Below are 19,910 nucleotides of genomic sequence, written 5' to 3'. Positions count from 1 at the left end.
ATGCAGATTGACCGAAAGATCATCTGTCGATCACTAAGCCATCGAAGGATCCACATATACTTCGAAGGATTGCATATCCTTCGAAGTCCAACAGTATCCTTCGTGGCCTATCTTTCGAGGTCATCGAAGGATGAAAGCTATCCTTCGATTGTCCAACCTTCAACACAGAACATTAACAACCATAATACAACTGTTTGTCCAAGTCAAACCAGGAGGACGGTTGACTTGGTCAAACTTTCATGACTAACAAGGACATCGTTTACATCGTGACTGAATACATACAAAGTACAGACACAAGTGCACCAACAGAATGGGACATAAAGGACACCGGTTTGCTGAACAAACTCTTTGAGGTAGTTCATTTTACTCATGTTATTTATTTAGCTGCTCAAGCTGGTGTTAGATATGCAATGAAGAAACCCAAAATCTTATACTCATAGTAATATTGCTGGTTTTATTATTGTTCTTGAAGTATGCAAAAATGCAAATCCACAGCCTGCAATTGTTTGGGTATCTTCTAGTTCGGTTTATGGGTTGAATACAGAAGTACCTTTTTCGGAAAAAGATTTCAGAAAAAGATCGAACTGATCCTATACGCTGCAACGAATAAAGCGGGTGAAGAAATCACTCATACGTATAATCATATTTATGGGTTGTCTTTGACGGGTTTGAGGTTCTTTACGTTTTATGGACCATGGGGTAGACCCGATATGGCTTATTTTTTCTTTAGTAAAGAGAAGTATTATGGTTCAGGAAAAAGAGTGATCATTGAGGCGCAATACAACACATTGATGCAAAAAGTTGTAAGCTTGTTCTTGAATTCTTGTTTCTTTTGATATATTCGCATGATTGATTTATTACTCCTGCACTTTCCGAAAACAAGTAAGGAGGAAAGAGGGATCTCACACGATGAACAAGTTTTTGTGGTCCACGGTGTCTTCTTATGAGAACTTTGTGTTCTTGTTAACTCGCGCGAATGTAATTTATTGTATTAGTATTATTGTAGGATTCATGGCTAATAGAGCAAATTTTATTTGGTTGGATTTGTATCATTTTATGGTATTCAAAAATATAGAACACATTAGTTTAAGTGTTGTGATGTTTCTTGTTTTGTTTCTTGATTGAAGGTTGACTTGCTGTGTGTATGTGTTTTTTTCTTTTCTTTTTATTATAAATTTCTTGATATGAGTTTGGTTTTTGTGATCTCATGATACATTTTTACATTCAGCATGACTTTATGATTTCCTTTGTTTCGTTACCTCTTTACTAATCTTTCATTTTATTGTAATTTGTCAACTGAAGTTGCTAGTATAGGGTTATCAAACAATCGTGTCGTAATAGTAGCTGTGCATTCTTTCCATCTAACTCGCATTCACCAGTTGTTACATAAATCTATTAACAACCTAGGGCAATAGTTGTGTAAACTTTACAGGTCATGTCTACTTTGTTTATCCATTATTTATAAGATATTGGAACTACATGAATACTTTCCAGAGTTACTACCAAGAGAATTAGATCTTTCTAGGACACAATGTTGATGGGAGATTAAATTTGTGTGCATCGCAATCAAGCTAAAACTTAGCTAATACCCTACATTCATTGTTAGTTAGTTTGCAATGGGATATTAGTAAATCAATGTGTCAGGTATCACTGTTTCATCGTCAACTGATTCACCATATGCGCAAAACAATAAACAAGAGTAGAAGAACAATTGCTATAAGCACAACGCATTCATCAAAATCAATTGTTTCAATACATCATGTAAAACTAGTTATAAATTAAAATTGAATTTACAGATGGTTTTCTAGCTAACGCTCTAGCTATGAAGAGGGTGACATGCAAATTTTCTCTGAATTTGCACAACATTAAACTATGGGGTCAAGTGATAATAATATCAATGCAGACTCGTGTATCTATATTCTTGTTGAGACGTATGGAATTGACAAGTGACAATTATGTATAACATCCTCTCAACAGATTGTCATCGTCAAATGATAGGCTAACACGTGGCATCTCTTCTTCATTAGCGAGACTTCATCAATCTTCACTAGAGGTAACTCGCTTCAGTGGTAAGTTCCCTTAATCTTCATCAGATGGTAACTGGACAATCGACATCATAGGCTAGTTCCATAATCCTCATTAGTGGTAACTTGCCGTCAGAGGTAATCTCCATTGATTCTTCATCAATTATAAGTTCCTTGAAATTAACAGCCTAAAAAACAACGAATAAATATCTAGTTAAAAAAATCCAGCCGTTTTTTACAACCAAGTGAAATTAATTAAAAATGCTTAATTGGGGAAAACATTGACTTCAAAATCGGAGCTCTAGATGACGAAATTGGGTCCCTGAGAGTTGGGAAAACTCACCTATAGCATTTGTCCACGCGTGTGGCTTGTTGAGACATTTGTCCATTACTTATCCTCGTATAACTTCAAATTGTCTAGTTGCACCAAATACGAGTCTGCAGTCTGCTAGATCATGGATTAGCTCCGTATCCCTATCACTTAATAATAATAATCATTATTATTTTTATATAAATTTAGACAAAAAGTTCTTTGTGTTGATCCAATCCGATCCATTTTGAACGACTCCAACAACTACTAGTAACCATGTTGATTAGTCAAAGTTTTGGTTAAGTTAAAGAATGAGAAATTGCTGAATATTTGAGTTGCATACCACTGAGATGCAGGATAGAGTCGCGAGAGTTTTGTTCCAAGTTACATGAAGCTACTTATCATTTGTAGGTTTTCTTCGCTCGCACTGTTTGCAAAATCTTAAATTTGTTTCTCATGTTTGTTGCTTCTTTGATTTCTTATTGAACCTTATCTTGAATCTCAGGATGATTGCAGAGCATGTAAATGAACCAAATTATGGCAATAGATGTAGCTAGCCTCCTTTCCACCAATTATGAAGTATTTTGGATGTGTGTTGTTGATTTGCAGAATATCTTCTTTCTTCAACTGCAATTAAAAAACTTCAAGGGTCAAACAATACACTTTGATATTAATGGCCAAACCCATTGCTTTTCAAATTCAATATACCAAGAATGTTACAGAAACAACTTTTTCCATTGAAGATAATGTGGATCTTGTTGCATTTCTGTACCAGCTAAAAAAACTATTCTCAAAACATCATAGTAATCAATTTTGAAGTCAATTTTAATTTGTTTGACCTCAAGAGTCAAATTGTACTTCATTTAACGGTTGATATGGTTATGTCTGGTGGAAATATAATGGTTGTACCTCAAGAGTCAAATTTTAATTTGTTTGACCTCAAGGTCCCATGATTTTTAGGGAGCAAATTTATACAGCAATACTATCAATATTATATTATGGAAAAAATATACTAAATATATTGTTTAGGTAAAGGATCATATACAACACATAAGATTTGTACGAAGTGTACGCGACCAAGGGAGGAGGACAAGTGTCCTTGCCTTGAAGGGTAATTTAGTCATTTCTCATTTAAACAACTTCCCCCTTTGATTTTCAAATGGATATAACTCTTTTATACGTTAATATTTTTTAAAAAATTACACCGTATTAACGAGATTACAGGATTTTGATTACCCGTTAGTTCATTACGTGATTTTGAATACCCATCACATGACTACATGATTTTGAATACTTATTACGTGATTACACATTCAACATAAACTATTACGTGATTACACATTCAGTATAAATCCACTACGTGATTACACGCTCAATATGATTAAAAAAATATTAACCTATGAAAAAGTTATAGCCATTTGAAAATCAAGGGGGAAGGAGTTCAAGTGGGAAAGGACCAGAATACCCTTTTGCTATTTGTTTCTTCAATTGTTTGAATCTCATATTTATGAAAATGCCACTGGATTACTTTGAGCCATTGATCTTAAAAGATAAATGGCTTAAATACTCACGTATTCTTGTATAGAAGCCAACCTATATTTATTTTATATTCAATTCAATTATATATAACAAATAAGCTATGGGCTCAACCAAATAATATGTGTGTAATATAATTCTGTGATATTTTGATGGCCTCAACCAAATAATGTGTGGGTAATATAAATAATATGTGTGGGTAATATAATTCTGTGATCTTTTAGGCAAAAAAATATATAGTAGGAGGGGGGAACCTTATTTACATTTTACCCCAAAACTTACAAAAGAATAGGAACAACCATACATGTGGTTCTAAAGTTATTAAAACATAATAAAAAAACATGTTACTTTTTAAACACTCCTTTAGGAAAAGTTTAGACGACTATTCTAAATAGTATATATTTTTTGTAATCATAGTTAAAACATTAATTGGCCATAAGGTCAAAAGAAAATTAAAATGTTTGTATCAGAGTCCGACACTCCAACCCGTCTCAGTTCAACCCTACTAAAAAGTCAACAATATTATTAATCCGAACCTGTTTTAACTCGTTATCCAACCCACCCATAATTTTTATGGGAAAAAAGTATAAGCTTACCAGAAATGATCTTGTCCATCATCAAGCACTTTGACCCTTTCCTTTAACTTAGCCTCTGGTCCGATATTTGACAATTTCTTAAGACCTTCACTTTGAATATTGAATCCAACTGATTTTCATGAATAAATCCTGTGTTATATCATGAATATTAATAATCAAAACCAGTTTGTTATATTATGGGGTAGTCAAATGTTGTTGTCTTAAAAGGAACCTGCACTTATGTCATTGACACTTTGTCTGTTATTAGCTGATTCAGTAACTATACGCGCGAGTTTTACAACATTATGAAATAGTTTATGTTGGGCTAAATAACATTCCTTAATTGTAAACCAGTTGGGCTTCCAACATTAAAACAGGCCCAAACTAGAAAGAAACCAGTCTTTGAAAAAAAATAATTAGAGGTTTGACGATGTTAATTGTTACCTGACGGAAAAATTACAGCCGTCGACGAAGTCATCGGCTGTGATGGCTTTATAAATCCGATATGATGTTAATTGGTATGATGTCGTTTTACCTCCGGTGATTTGGTATTCACGACAGGAAATCTGTTTTCAGTGACTACATATGATGTTAATTGGTACGATGGCTTTATTTATTTAAAACAAAGTTTAACAATAATTAACTGATATTTAATTAACAACTACCTTTATTAGTCTCTTATCTTATGTTGATGCAGGGGATATGAGAGATTTGGGGCCAGTAGTGGGAGCCTCTTCCTTCACACCTTTCTTTCAATTTTGGGCATTCATATATTTTCAAACTCAAAAGTGAAGGTAACAGCGTCTCTGGTAAATCCTTCACCTTTGGGCAGATGGAAATGTACAAATGTTGAAGGGATGTGAGGTCTTGGAGTCCCGTTGAAATGGATTCCAGATTATCAAATTGGACTATTCCCAGAAATGTAAGAGAAGAAGGGAAAAGGTGGGACAATTGACTAAAATTCCTCACATGAGGTTCATTAACTAAGCATAGGTGAACAAGGGAAGGTGGGAAATTCTGATTGCCCCATTCTGAGATGGGCTTTTTCAATCCCCCTACTTCAAGGGAACGCAAATTGGAAGGCCAAAGCCCACGAGGAAAGGAAGCATCAATCATTGGACAGTTTTTGATAGTCATATCTTTTAACATGGTGAGATTGGATAGCTGAAGGTCAGGAAATGACTCCAGATTTTCACAATCTTCTATACTCCAACTGATTAGATTTGGTAGCTGCAGGTCACCAAGTGCCTTCATGTTTTTGCAACGTCCTATCTTCAGTTCTGTGAGATATGGCAGATGGAGGTTAGGAAATGACTCTATGCTTTCACAACCTTCTATTTCCAACCTGGTGAGGTTTGATAGCTGAAGATCAGAAAATGATTCCATGTTCTGACAGTCACGTATGGACAAAGAGGTGAGATTTGATAGCTGATGAAGATTAGAAAATAACTCCATGTTTTGACAATACATTATTGACAAAGAGGTGAGGTGAGTGGAGTTACTCAGTTGATTTATTGATTTTAGATTCCCACAACCCCATATATCTACAGTAAGTGACTTGAGATTCTGCCCTCCTCCACCTGTTGTTGTTGCTCTTGGGAAGGAGACATCTCTAACTGAAGTACACCAACTGATGTCTAAACTCTCAATGCTATTTGGACAACACAAACGCTCCATACTAACACATAACAGTATCTTTAACTTCCTTAGAGATGATAGGAGGTTGCTCCCAATGTTATCCTCATCCTCCTCTTTCTCTCCTAAACTCACCAAATTCATACAATACTTTACCTCCAATTCCTTTAAATTTACAAGAACTTTACTTGCCTCTGCATCTGATTCCCATAGGTATCTTATCTCATCACAATTTTGTATGCATAGCTCTTCAACCGCCCCAAAATTCACTATGACACCTCTCCACACCTCATCCGTAAGCCCTAAAATCGATCTAATTTCCAATTTAGTGGTTGATGAAGCTGCTTGAACCAGACTTCTCAGCACACTTTCACCACATCCCTCTATCCTCAAAACTCTTAGTGAAGGTAATGCTTCAAGTGAGACATCAATCAAATTGGGACATCTTTTTATTTGTAGCTCTCGAAGGCATGGAAACATTGCATCGCTATTGGTTGACCATACCTCCCAACTCGACATATCTTCAAGCCTTAGAATTTCAAGTGAAGGTAGTCGCCCAAGTGGCGGTAGAGATGTACATTTTCTACAACCCCGTAGGGACACATGAACCAATTGATGAAAAGACGGATCCCCAACCCAATTCGGTAACTCGATTCCCTTATAATGCTTAACCTCAAGCATTTTCAACTTATCACTACATGGCATTAACTCACTGAGAACCTCCTTCTCAATTGTTTCCCTTCCAGAACCATCATTCCATTTCAACTTTAACTTATTAATCCCTTTTAAAGATAAGTTCGCCTCTCGTGCATGCATTGAGCATTGCACTTTGTTCAACCCCTTGATGGAAATTTCCCCGTGCAGATCCTTTAATCCCTTAAGCTCGATTAGTGCAAAGCCATCGTGTCCTTCAATGATAATTTTAGTGAGAGTTTGTAGGCTTTTTAACTCACCAATCCCCAAGGGCAACTTTTTCAGCTGTGGAGTATCTCTCATGTCAAAATGCCTCAACTTTTTTAGCTTTGAAAAGCTTTTAGGCAACTGGGTCAAACTCTTACATCCAAAAACTATCAATGTTTCCAAATTATAAAGATTACCAACATTGTCCGGCAACTCTTTGATATCAGTTTTAGATAGATTAAGATACCTTAGGTGCTTCAAACTACCAATGGAATTCGGTACCTCACTTATCCTAAAACGACTCAAAGTAAGAACCCTTAATAACGGTAACTCAGGAAGTAAGTCAACCAAAATCTTGCTGGATAAGTAGAACTCGTCCCAACTTTGATCGACCCCAACATATACCGCTAACAATGTTCTCAAACCTTTAGCTCTCTTGAAGGCCTCAAACTTGTGGTAAGCTACATATTCATCATGGATAAATGACATGTGACGGTACTTCGACAAATCTTCCATCCGATTGTCATCCCTTGAAAAGAACTCTCCGGCAACAAATGTAGCCAAGTCATTCATCAGGTCATGCATCACAAATAATGTTTCCTTATTAGGAGCATTTTGAAAAAATGACCTTGATAACAACTCTTCAAAATATTCATTGCCAAGGCGTTCTGGTGACATGGTTGCATTTGATTTGTTCAAAAACCCTTCTCCCAGCCACAATAGGACTAACTCTTCCCTGTCAAACAAATAATCCTTGGGGAACAATGAGCAATATGCAAACAACCGCTTCAAATTTGCAGAAAGATCATGGTAACTTAGCCTAAGGGCGGGAACAATTGCCATCCAATCTGCAGAAAGGTCACCATCACAATTTGAATCCCATATCTTACTATTCAACACATCATCCCATTTTTCTTCATCTGTTTTAGCTCTCAGCAGCCTTCCAATTGCCTTTAACGCCAAAGGCAAACGACCACACTTTTCCACAATACGCTCACCCTTTGGTCTGAGTGTTGGGTGCGAATCAAAGTTGTCTACACCCAATGCATGTAAAGCAAATAAAGACAAAGCATCTTCACTCGACAAAGTCTTAAGATGGTCTAGATTATCAAAACCTAGCATCTTAAGCAATTGCTCCTTGCGAGATGTCATGATTACCTTACTTCCACGAGCCCCTGAATGAAATGGGAGCACTAGGTTTTCCCAATCGTTGAAGTTTTCACTCCACACATCATCTAGTACTAGTAGAAATCGTTTGTCCTTAAGTTTCTCTTTAAGAGCCACTTGAAGCTGATTTAGATCCGCAAATTCCTTGTTTTCGTCGGACACAGCTTGAAAGATGGTTTTGGTTATCTTAGAGATATCAAAATCATCAGAGACACAAACCCATGCGTGGAGTTCAAACCGACCCTTCACTTGTGTATCATTATACAGAAGTTTAGCTAGAGTGGTCTTACCAACCCCACCCATACCGACTATGGGTAAGACGCTGAAGTTTTCCTTACATGGCTCATCCTGCAACAGCTTGTTGAGCAATTTTTCTTTCTCAATTTCTCGTCCAATGACATCAGATTCTAGCAAGGAGGTTTCGTTTCCTCTATTGTTATTTTTTGGCTTTTCACCTTTCACAATCAAACCAGGATTTTGTTTTTGTAGATTTTGTAACTTGGTGGTAATACTGTCTAACTTGGGACTCAGCCTATGACTTAGTGAGAAGTTTGTGCAGCAAGTTGGGATGAGCTTTCTTACCATGCTGGTGCTCGCTTCTGATTCCGGGGTCAGCTCACGATGCATAGCTTCAGTAGCCACTTCGTCAAGTACGTCATCGATATCGTAAGCCAGATGTTGGAGACTATTGAGCCACAGTCTGACAGATTCATCAGTTATTTCCTTGTGAGAGGCATCATTAAGCAGAGCTTGGATCTGGGACAACGTGCTCCCCAATTGCTTGAGCTCTGAGTGGATATTCTGAGAGCGAGCATATTTCTTGAAGGCTTCATCGGCTAGCTTCTCAAAAATGACTTTGACGAGGGCAGCAGCAGCAGCTTCAGCCATTGTTAACAGTGAAAACGTAAACTGGAAATTGGAATGAGAGTAGTTTTTGGTTTGTATGGTATGAATGTATGTAGGTAAATAAGATAACATGAATGGAGATAATTTGGGAGTGGTTTATTTGAGACAAGATAGGAATGGAGACAAGAAAGAAGTCTTTTTAACCAATTATTTTATAATTCCTATTCATAATGGAGAATCAATTATTATTATCAAATGAACGTATATTATTTTATATTAAGGTGCCAGCACTAATTTTTAATAATTGTGTTTCTCTCAGAAAACAGTTTACTATTTTTCAATATGAGTTCTTTTATTTAATTTAAAAATTTGGTTACTTTCATTTGTCAATATCCTGTACTTGCATATGCTTATATATTGTACTCATTTATAGATAACTTCAAGTATATCAACCTTTGATGTCTCAGTAACCATCATAAACCCCCTAAACATCACTCTTAATTTTACAATAATCACAGCAACCTTTGATGAGCAAATATGAGTTTTCTAAAAATGAAACACTGCACCAAAAACAAATTAAGGGCAAATATCAAAGAAAGTGACATAAAAACAGCACTTCTTAGTGATGGAAACCAAAGACTTTCTATTACACCAATAATAAGATTAAAAGTTAGTTTTAGTAAATTAAAAAGGGGTCTACATATTTACACACCTTATTGCCTATTTGGACACCCTTCAAGACGCCTCGTATAGACCTATACGAGGCGTATAGCCTTTTTCAATTTCCAAGAGAATCTCTGATTATGTCATATTTTGTCTTATTTGCCTCGTATACGCCTATACTGGGCGTCTAGGGGAAAAAGACCATTTAGCCCCTGATTTAGGCCTATACTGAGGGTAAATTGGTCTTTTTTGCCTCTCTTATATGCCTAGTATAGGCCTATACTAGGCATATATAAGGGTTTTTTTTTTTTAACAAACATTTTAACAATATTAATCGTTTTAGCAAAACTTTTATACAAAAACAAGTTTTTTTATTTTAAATAATTAATATTAGGACCCCTCGTTGGTTTTTTTTTTTTTTTTTGAGTTGAAAAATGGATGTTTTGGTATGGTAATTTGATTGTTTTTGAAGGGTGATGTTTTTTGAGTAAAAAAATGGGTGTTTTGGTGGGGTAATTTGAGTTGTTTTTTTTTTTAAATTTTATTGTTTTTGTATAAAAGTTTGCTAAAACGATTAATATTGTATAAAATGTTTGTTAAAAAAAAAAAAAAAAAAAAAAACCCTTCAAGACGCCCAGTTGAGTAAAAAAATGGGTGTTTTGGTGGGGTAATTTGAGTTGTGTTTTTTAAAAAAATTTTATTGTTTTTGTATAAAAGTTTGCTAAAACGATTAATATTGTATAAAATGTTTGTTAAAAAAAAAATCCCCTTCAAGACGCCCAGTATAGGCCTATACGAGGCATATAAGGGGCAAAGGGTCACATATGAGGCCTATACGAAGGGTCCTATACGCCCAGTATAGGCCTATACGAGGCGTCTTGAAGGGGTCAAACCAGAAGTGACATGAGTCAGGCACTGATTTTGATGTAACACTATACGCCTCGTATAGGCCTATACGAGGCCTATACGAGGCAAAGGGTGTCTAAATAGGCAGATAAGGTGTCCAAATAGATTGACCCTTAAAAAGACCGTTATCGGTTTTAAGTGTTAAATAACTGTTCATCCAGTTTACCTCTGTTAGTACATTTGTTGACATGACATTCTAATTTTTGTTGATGTGGAATTCCACATCATCAACCAATTGGTCAGTGGTCAATGATGGTCCACATCACCATCCATGTGATTTTTTTTCTTTTTTTTTTTTTTTTCTGATGTGAAATCCTGTGATAAGCACCTTAACATATATTTTTCTAGGTTATAAAAGTTAAAGCAATGGCTGCTATGAATTGGAATGAGAGTAGTTGGTCTGTATGCTATGAATGTATGTAAATAAGATATATGAGTGGAGTGGTTAATTAGGTACAAGATATGAGTGGAGACAAGAAAGCAGTGGACAAAACAAGGATGCTTACATTTCAACAAATTCTTTAAATATTCTTGTGCATATTGCACAATTATTTGATATTCTATGTTGTCAAGTTGCAGACGTTAAATTTACTAAATACCACTTGTGTTGCACTTAATGTACATTTTACTATTTTTTAATCTGAATTTTGTTTTAAGAGTAAGGTTTTTGTATCTCTTCACAGCAGCAGTAAGAAAATTGGGTTGCTTAATGTGTCAAAACTCTTGACTTAAATCCCTGTATCGAGTTGACAATTGTCGGACAATAGTGGTTGTCATATGGTTCTAACATCCAGAGATTTGTCGATTTCAATTAACAATACTAGTTGTTACATGGTTCCGCGTTAAACAGCATTCGCAGATCCCGTTGAATATGGTGTGCTTATTGTAAAGGCATATTTCTTGATCCCGTATGTAGAAATTTATGGTATCAAACACAAACAAGAACAAGAACAAAGCAATAGCGACAAAACGGTGACCAAAATCTTATTATTTCACCCAAACCAGAAAACACCCCCCAATACCCAACGATCTTACCAACAGTAAGATCTGTATGAACAGATGTTCAGATCAACTGATTTAATCAGTTGATCTACAAGAATACAATGAAAGAAATAAGAACAAAACAGAAAGATACAACCTGATCTACAGCAGCTGATCTCACAGACGAGATAGCACCAACACACAAGCAGATCGGAACAAATACAACAACAACAAGTAATACAAAAGTGAAAGTGATCGGAGCAAATGGAGAAGATGAATCTGGAACAATGAGAGAGAAACTCTCATTATATACCACAAATATCTGATGTTACACCCAGCACCCTTGAACTATCTCCCAATATACACCGACACAAGGAAAGTTGCAATAAGGCCCTTCAACTATGACAATCTGTTACAACAACTTTATCAATCGGTTAGAGTTAATAAAATGGAATATTTGAATGAATACTATATAAAAAACGATATATGCTATCATTCTTTCAACATCCCCTCTTCATTCAAATATGAAAACCAATTAACCATCCCTAACTTTTCACAAAACACCTTATGCTGCTCAACACTCAACCCTTTTGTAAAACCATCTGCAGGTTGACTCTCAGAGTCAACCTTAACTGTTTCAATAATTCCTGAACCAACCTTTTCTCTCAGAAAATGAAGGTCAACCTCAAAATGCTTGGTTTTTTCATGGAAGACAGGATTGGCTGCTATAGATATAGCAGCCTTACTGTCACAGTATAATTTAACTGGCAATTCACAGTTAACACCAACTTCTCTCAATAAGTTCAGCAACCACATAATCTCACAAGTTGCCGAACACATGGCTCGATATTCTGCCTCACCTGTAGACCTAGAAACAGTACTCTGTTTCTTGCTTTTCCAAGAAACTAATGAACCACCAAGATATACACAATAACCAGTCACAGACTTTCTTGTAGATAGACACTTAGCCCAGTCTGAGTCTACAAAACCAACTAAGTCCAACTTATCATCCTTTTTAAACAACAAACCACAACCTGGACCTGACTTAAGATACCTTAACAATCTTAAGGCAATCTGCAAGTGCATTTCAGTTGGGCTGTGCATAAACTGACTCAGAAACTGCACAGCATAACTGATATCCGGCCGTGTCAAAGAAAGATAGATCAACTTACCAACCAGCTTTTGAAAACCAGTAATATTTTTCAAAACACTTTGGTTTTTAGAAATCTTGGCAGTTATTAGATAACTTTGTTCAATGGGTGTCTTAATAGGTTTACAAGCTAAATACCCAAACTCACTTAGAAGTTCTAAGCAGTATTTTCTTTGATTCAAACACACACCAGACTTGTTATACAAAACCTCAATACCCAAGAAATATTTCAACTTACCTAAATCTTTGATTTGAAAATTCGAATTCAAAACAGCCTTAATTTTATCAACTTCATCGATATTATTCCCAGTAACAACAATATCATCCACATACACAAGAAGCACAATAAACACACCATTTCTAGACAACACATACATAGAATGGTCACATTTACTTTGCACAAAACCATAATCAACAAGAACACTGCTCAACTTTTCATTCCACTTTCTAGGGGCCTGTTTCAGCCCATACAACGATTTCACTAACTTACACACTCTAGACTCATCAGGAGAGTAATAACCCTGAGGTAAACGCATATAAACATCCTCATTAATAGTGCCATACAAGAAGGCATTATTAATGTCAAGCTGAAACAATGGCCAACTATTCTGAACAGCAAGAGCAATAACACATCTCACAGTTACCATTTTCACTACAGGTGAAAATGTCTCCCCAAAATCCAACCCTTCCCTTTGATTGAACCCCTTGGCCACAAGTCTAGCTTTGAATCTTTCGATTTCTCCACTAGACTTGTACTTAACCTTATAAACCCATTTGCAGCCAATGGGTTTTCTTCCTGGGGGTAAATCAACCAAAGTCCAGGTATTATTTCTGAATAAGGCCTCCATTTCCTTATTCATTGCCTCAACCCACCTAGGGTCCTTATCAGCCTCATTATAACTAGAAGGTTCAAGGGTTTTATTCAACAAACTTACAAAACTAAAGATGTCTTTTGACAAACAAGCATAACTCACAGTTTTATCTATACTATACTTAGCATTACCACTTAACACATAATCCTCAAACCTTTTGGGAACAACTGAAGTTCTAGTGGACTTCCTAAGACTTGGACCAGTACCCTCAGATAGGTTGGTCTCATCACTTGGTATTCCACTGTCCTCTGCCTCGCCATATAACCCAGGCTCACTACTTCCTTCACAACCAATTGTCACTTGCTGAGATTGGTCAGCAGTACTGGTTATGGTAGATGTGGAGGGTCCTAATGGCTGCTGATCATCACTGGAAATACCATGAGAGCCATTATTACCCTCTTCATCATTGGGCATTTGCGAAACTTCAGGTGTTTTTGTATCATAGCAATCAAAAAAAGTTATGTGATTTAAGGTTTTATCAACAAAACCAGAATTACCAATATGTTTATTCTTAAAAGGATAAACATCCTCATAAAACTTAACATCTCTAGAAAATAAGACCTTCTTATTATCTAGACTCCACAATTTATAACCCTTCTTAACATTGGAATAGCCAATCAACACACACTTATCAGCATGATAAGTAAACTTGTCAGATTCATTTAACACAGTGCTAAAACACAAACACCCGAAGTTTCTAAGATGAGTTAAAGAGGGTTTAAAACCAAAAACTATCTCATACGGACTTTTACCTAACAACACAGAAGAGGGTAACCTGTTAATCAGGTAAACAGCAGTCAGAATACAATCAGACCAAAAACTCAGAGGTAGATCACCTTGAAACATCAAAGCTCTAGCCATATTCAATAGGTGCCTATGTTTACGCTCAACCACACCATTTTGCTGTGGTGTGTAAGCACAAGTGGTTTGATGCAAAACACCTTTCCCTTTTAAAAAAACACTCATTTGATTATTTACAAACTCGGTTCCATTATCACTTCTAAAAACCTTAACTCTTTTTTTAAACTGAGTTAAAAGAAGTTCATAAAAACCTGTTACATTTTCAAAAACTTCCATTTTATTTTTTAGTAAATAACACCATACAGTTCTTGAATAATCATCTACCACAGTTAGAAAATATTTAAAACCTTCATTACTAGACACTCTGTATGGACCCCATACATCTAAGTGAACTAAATCACCTATCTCTTTTGTTTTGTGGTCACTTAAAGGAAATGGAACCCTTACTTGTTTTGCCTTATGGCAAATTTCACATGGACCATGATCTAAAGTTTTAATATCTAGACACCCTTTTAAAACGGCTAGAACCTGATCAGATGGGTGGCCTAGCCTACTATGCCACAAATTTGACTTAAACACACTATTCAAACAGACATTAACAGAATTACCATTTTTCCCAACAAAGTATAAACCATTGTCCTGATTACCAGTCACCAGAACCTTCTTGGATCTCAAATCCTGAAGCAAACAATGATTTTCATTAAACAAAACTCCTATCTTATTGTCTTTAGCTAATCTAAAGACAGACAACAAGTTCACACTATAACCAGGAACATAAAACACATCTTCAAGCACAACATCATCAACAAGTTTTATTTTACCAATTTTATACACTTTAACATCAGTTCCATTTGGATGACTAACTTTTAGATTATAGTCAGACACATCAACCCAATCAAACATACCTTTATCAGACTTAACCATGTGTTGATTAGCACCAGAATCAACAATCCAATTATACTCAAACTCAAACATACTAGTACTAGAACAACTAACAAAACCAGTAGCAAAACTACAAGTGACAGAAGACTCACCTCCCATGTTGGATTTACCCTGTTCACCACCAGAGTTTTCTCCAACAAGACTCAAAAGCTTAGAAATCTGCTCAGAAGTGAAAGGCATAGCAGTACCAACAGAATTTGAAGACCCAACAGTAGTATTGTTTTTATTATTATTACTAGACACATTAGACCTAGGAATCTGTCCACCTGATCTTTTCCTAAAACCAGGTGGATATCCAATAATCTCATAGCACCGGTCAACCGTATGACCAAGCATATTACAATGAGAACATTTTAGGTTAGGGTTAGGACCTCTAGTATTCTTCTTCCTAGAATCAAATGACTGATTAGACCTAGTAACAAATGACACATTTTGACCTTTAGATCCATTTGAAACCAACCTATGAGATTCCTCTCTGGACACAATAGAAAATGCAACTTTAACAGAAGGGAATGGTTCTCTTGTTAACAAGTTAGTTCTTACAGGCTGATAAACATCATCAAGCCCCATAAGAAACTGCATTAGTTTAATGAGAGTAGTAAAATCATTATAATCTTTAGCAGCCTGACAAGAGCATGAAGGAAGCTGCACCATTGCATCAAACTGCTTCCACCTGGTTGTCAGTCTGTTATAGTATTCAGCAACAGTGCTTCCATTTTGAGAAATACCATTTATCTTTTTATACAAATCATACACAACAGAACCATCCACTTTATCAAAAGACTCTCTTAAATCAGTCCAGACTTCTGAGGCAAGTTTAGAAAAAACTTGCCCCAGAAATAACTCCTCAGAAATGGAGTTTAACAACCAAGTAATCACAACTGAATTACATCTCTCCCATTGATTTGCTAAGACCTGATCATCTTTTGGTTTTATACATTTACCATCAATAAATCCATATTTATTTTTTGCTTCTAAAGCAAGTCTCATAGCATTAGACCAGACAGGATAATTTTCAGTTCCTTTTAGCTTTATACTAACAATGGTCAAGGTACTAGAGTCACTAGGGTGAAGGTACAAAGGGTCTCCAATATCAAGCTTACTAATCATGGTAGCAGAAGTACTAGTATCCCCCATGATCAAAAACAACACACAACAGCAGGCAACCAATAACAAATAAGACACAAACAATTAACCAAAAAAGGCTAACTGTGACAGAGGCCAGATTCCAGGTTCGTCACTCAAAAGGTGCCTGGACAAGCGTATCACAGGAGCACAAACACAAAAGAAAAATAGACAAGCAAACAACAAACAAGGTGCCGGTCCTCACTACCCCGACTTCAACTAATCAACCATCAAAGCAGTAAACTAATCTACAGAAAGGGAAAGATCTCACAGTGGGTGCAAAGCCTTTACACAAGATGAAGACTGTAACCTTCTAGGGTTACAAGTCTATCACCAATAGCAATGAACAAACACTGGTTGGTTTGCTCTGAATCCTTCTAGGGTTTCAGAGACCAACGCAGTCTTCTCACAGATTCCAAGAACAGAACCAAGCAAACCCAAGCAAATCCTCCGATTAGGGTTTCACAAACCCTAACTCAATATCACGCCCAAGATCAACCAACTAGGGTTTCTCAAGATCAGAAACCCTAAAAACAACCTACAAGAACACAATAAGAGATATGAAACAGCGGAAGATCAATCGATCAAGAGCTTATTTAGCTCTGATACCATGTAGAAATTTATGGTATCAAACACAAACAAGAACAAGAACAAAGCAATAGCGACAAAACGGTGACCAAAATCTTATTATTTCACCCAAACCAGAAAACACCCCCCAATACCCAACGATCTTACCAACAGTAAGATCTGTATGAACAGATGTTCAGATCAACTGATTTAATCAGTTGATCTACAAGAATACAATGAAAGAAATAAGAACAAAACAGAAAGATACAACCTGATCTACAGCAGCTGATCTCACAGACGAGATAGCACCAACACACAAGCAGATCGGAACAAATACAACAACAACAAGTAATACAAAAGTGAAAGTGATCGGAGCAAATGGAGAAGATGAATCTGGAACAATGAGAGAGAAACTCTCATTATATACCACAAATATCTGATGTTACACCCAGCACCCTTGAACTATCTCCCAATATACACCGACACAAGGAAAGTTGCAATAAGGCCCTTCAACTATGACAATCTGTTACAACAACTTTATCAATCGGTTAGAGTTAATAAAATGGAATATTTGAATGAATACTATATAAAAAACGATATATGCTATCATTCTTTCAACACCGTATCGTCATTTTACTCTGCTTTTGTTTTAATTTCTCTGACTTATACATGAGTTCCAGCAGCAAAACATGTACTAGTGTTTATGATTTAACATAAAAAGGAGAAAAAGAGATGTCATAAAATCTGTTTTTGATTGTAGTTAAAATTTTCAAAATGAATTGCTTTAATTTTTTTTTTCATCAAAATCCTGAACACTTAGTTTCAAGTGAAAGAATAATGTGACATTTACATGACCACAATAACTAACAAACATAATAATAAGTTTTGTAATGATTATAATATGCTGTTTTCTCTATCTTGATTTTAATATATTTTTTTTGAGTTAATTACTGTTTTCGTCCCTGAGGTTTGTCAAAAATAACGGTTTCAGTCCATTAGTTTAAAAATTGCGATTTCAGTCCATTAGTTTCATTTTCGTAACCATTTCAGTCCACTAACTTAACTCCATCCATTTATTTTGTTAACTTTGAGTTAACTAACTAATTCAGGGACGGTTTGCGTCAGTTTTAGAAACACATGGACTTAAGTGTAAACTCTAAAACATTAAAACAAAAAAAATAGTAAATTCCAAAAAATAAAAAAAAATCCAAAAAAACCAAACAAATTCCAAAAAAATCTAAAAAATAATAAAAATTCTAAAAAATCATAAAAATTCTAAAAAATACAAAAAATTCGTTTCGGCGCGAACTGTTTCGAACCCGAATCGTTTCGAGCTTAACCGTTTCGACGCGAACCGTTTCGAGCTTAACCGTTTCGACGCGAACCGTTTCGACCCGAACCGTTTCGAGCTGAACCGTCCGTACCCTTTCGACCGGAACCGTTTTGAGCTAAACCGTTTCGACGCGAACCGTTTCGACCCGTACCGTTTCGACCCGTACCATTTCGAAGCCGAAACGTTTCGAGCTGAACCGTTTCGAACCGAACCGTTTCGACCCGTACCGTTTCGAAGCCGAACATTTTCAAGTCGTACCGTTTCGAACCGAACCGTGCCGTTTCGAACTGAACCATTTCGAGCTGAACCGTTTCGAACCGAACCGTGCCGTATCGAACCGAACCGAACCGTTTCGACGCAAACCGTGCCGTATCGAACCGTGTTGTATCGAACCGAAACGGTTCGGCTTCGAAACGGTACGGCTTCGAAACGGTTCGGGTCGAAACGGTACGGTTCGACACGGTTCAGCTCGAAACGGTTCGGTTCGATACGGCACGGTTCGGTTCGAAACGGTTCAGCTCGAAACGGTTCGGTCCGAAACGGCACGGTTCGGTTCGAAACGGTACGGCTTGAAACGGTTCGGCTTCGAAACGGTACGGGTCGAAACGGTTCGGCTCGAAACGGTACGGGTCGAAACGGTTCGCATCGAAACGGTTCAGCTCGAAACGGTTCGGGTCGAAACGGTACGAACGGTTCAGCTCGAAACGGTTCGGGTTCGAAACAGTTTGCGCCAAAACGGATTTTTTTGATTTTTTAGAATTTTTTAGAATTTTTATGATTTTTTATAATTTTTATTATTTTTTAGAATTTTTTGGAATTTGTTTGGTTTTTTGGAATTCTTTTGATTTTTTGGAATTTACTATTTTTTTTGTTTTAATGTTTTGGAGTTTACACTTAAGTCCCTGTGTTTCTAAAACTGACGCAAACCGTCCCTGAATTAGTTAGTTAACTCAAAGTTAACAAAATAAATAGATGAAGTTAAGTTAGTGGACTGAAATGGTCCCGAAAATGAAACTAATGGACTGAAATCGCAATTTTTATACTAATGGACTGAAAACGTTATTTTTGACAAACCTTAGGGACGAAAACAGTAATTAACTCTTTTAATAAGCTTATAATTAAGAAGTTATGGTAATAATAGTGATTTATTATTTTATTATAATAATTTGCAAAAGAACATCGCAAATATGAGATTTTGCAATTGAATTTTCTAAAAACTGGCAATAGATGCAAATCCACTAATACTACAGGGTCTTGTTTAATTCAGGTTGCCTCTCTCTCGTTCCTAGTTGTTATGCATATATGTATGTCTCTATATATGTTCTAAATTCCTTCCTGATTTACACCCTTATTTTTTGTAAAATTGCCCAAACTAATGTAAACTGGTAACTTATATACTAATTGCTGCATACGCGTTTAGGTAATTATTATTGCAGTATTTAGTATGTGTAATACTCATAGAATAATAGGTATGTAGACATAAATGAAATTCACATTTGTTTATAGTGATTTTATCGATGTTCTTGTCCTCTTGGTCAACATAAATTAACAATTCTTTTGTTTGGGAGTAGGTAAAG

At 36.0% G+C, this 19,910-nt stretch overlaps 1 protein-coding gene across 1 annotated transcript; it reads right to left on the bottom strand.

Annotated features, from left to right (window-relative positions):
* Positions 1 to 5,116: 5,116 nt before the first annotated feature.
* Positions 5,117 to 9,143, bottom strand: LOC110913241 (putative disease resistance RPP13-like protein 1). Its single transcript, XM_022158087.2, has 2 exons — positions 5,846 to 9,143; positions 5,117 to 5,779 (listed from the first exon to the last, which is right to left on the bottom strand). The coding sequence occupies exons 1-2, from the start codon at positions 9,123 to 9,125 to the stop codon at positions 5,124 to 5,126; spliced, it is 3,936 nt and encodes a 1,311-aa protein (XP_022013779.2). The 5' UTR covers positions 9,126 to 9,143; the 3' UTR covers positions 5,117 to 5,123.
* Between the last annotated feature and the right edge of the window lie 10,767 nt (positions 9,144 to 19,910).

The sequence above is a fragment of the Helianthus annuus genome, chromosome 13, assembly GCF_002127325.2.
Source record: "Helianthus annuus cultivar XRQ/B chromosome 13, HanXRQr2.0-SUNRISE, whole genome shotgun sequence".
Classification (NCBI taxonomy): domain Eukaryota; kingdom Viridiplantae; phylum Streptophyta; class Magnoliopsida; order Asterales; family Asteraceae; genus Helianthus; species Helianthus annuus.
The sequence above is the reverse complement of the archived record's forward strand: the minus strand, read 5'-3'. Positions and strand labels throughout refer to the sequence as shown.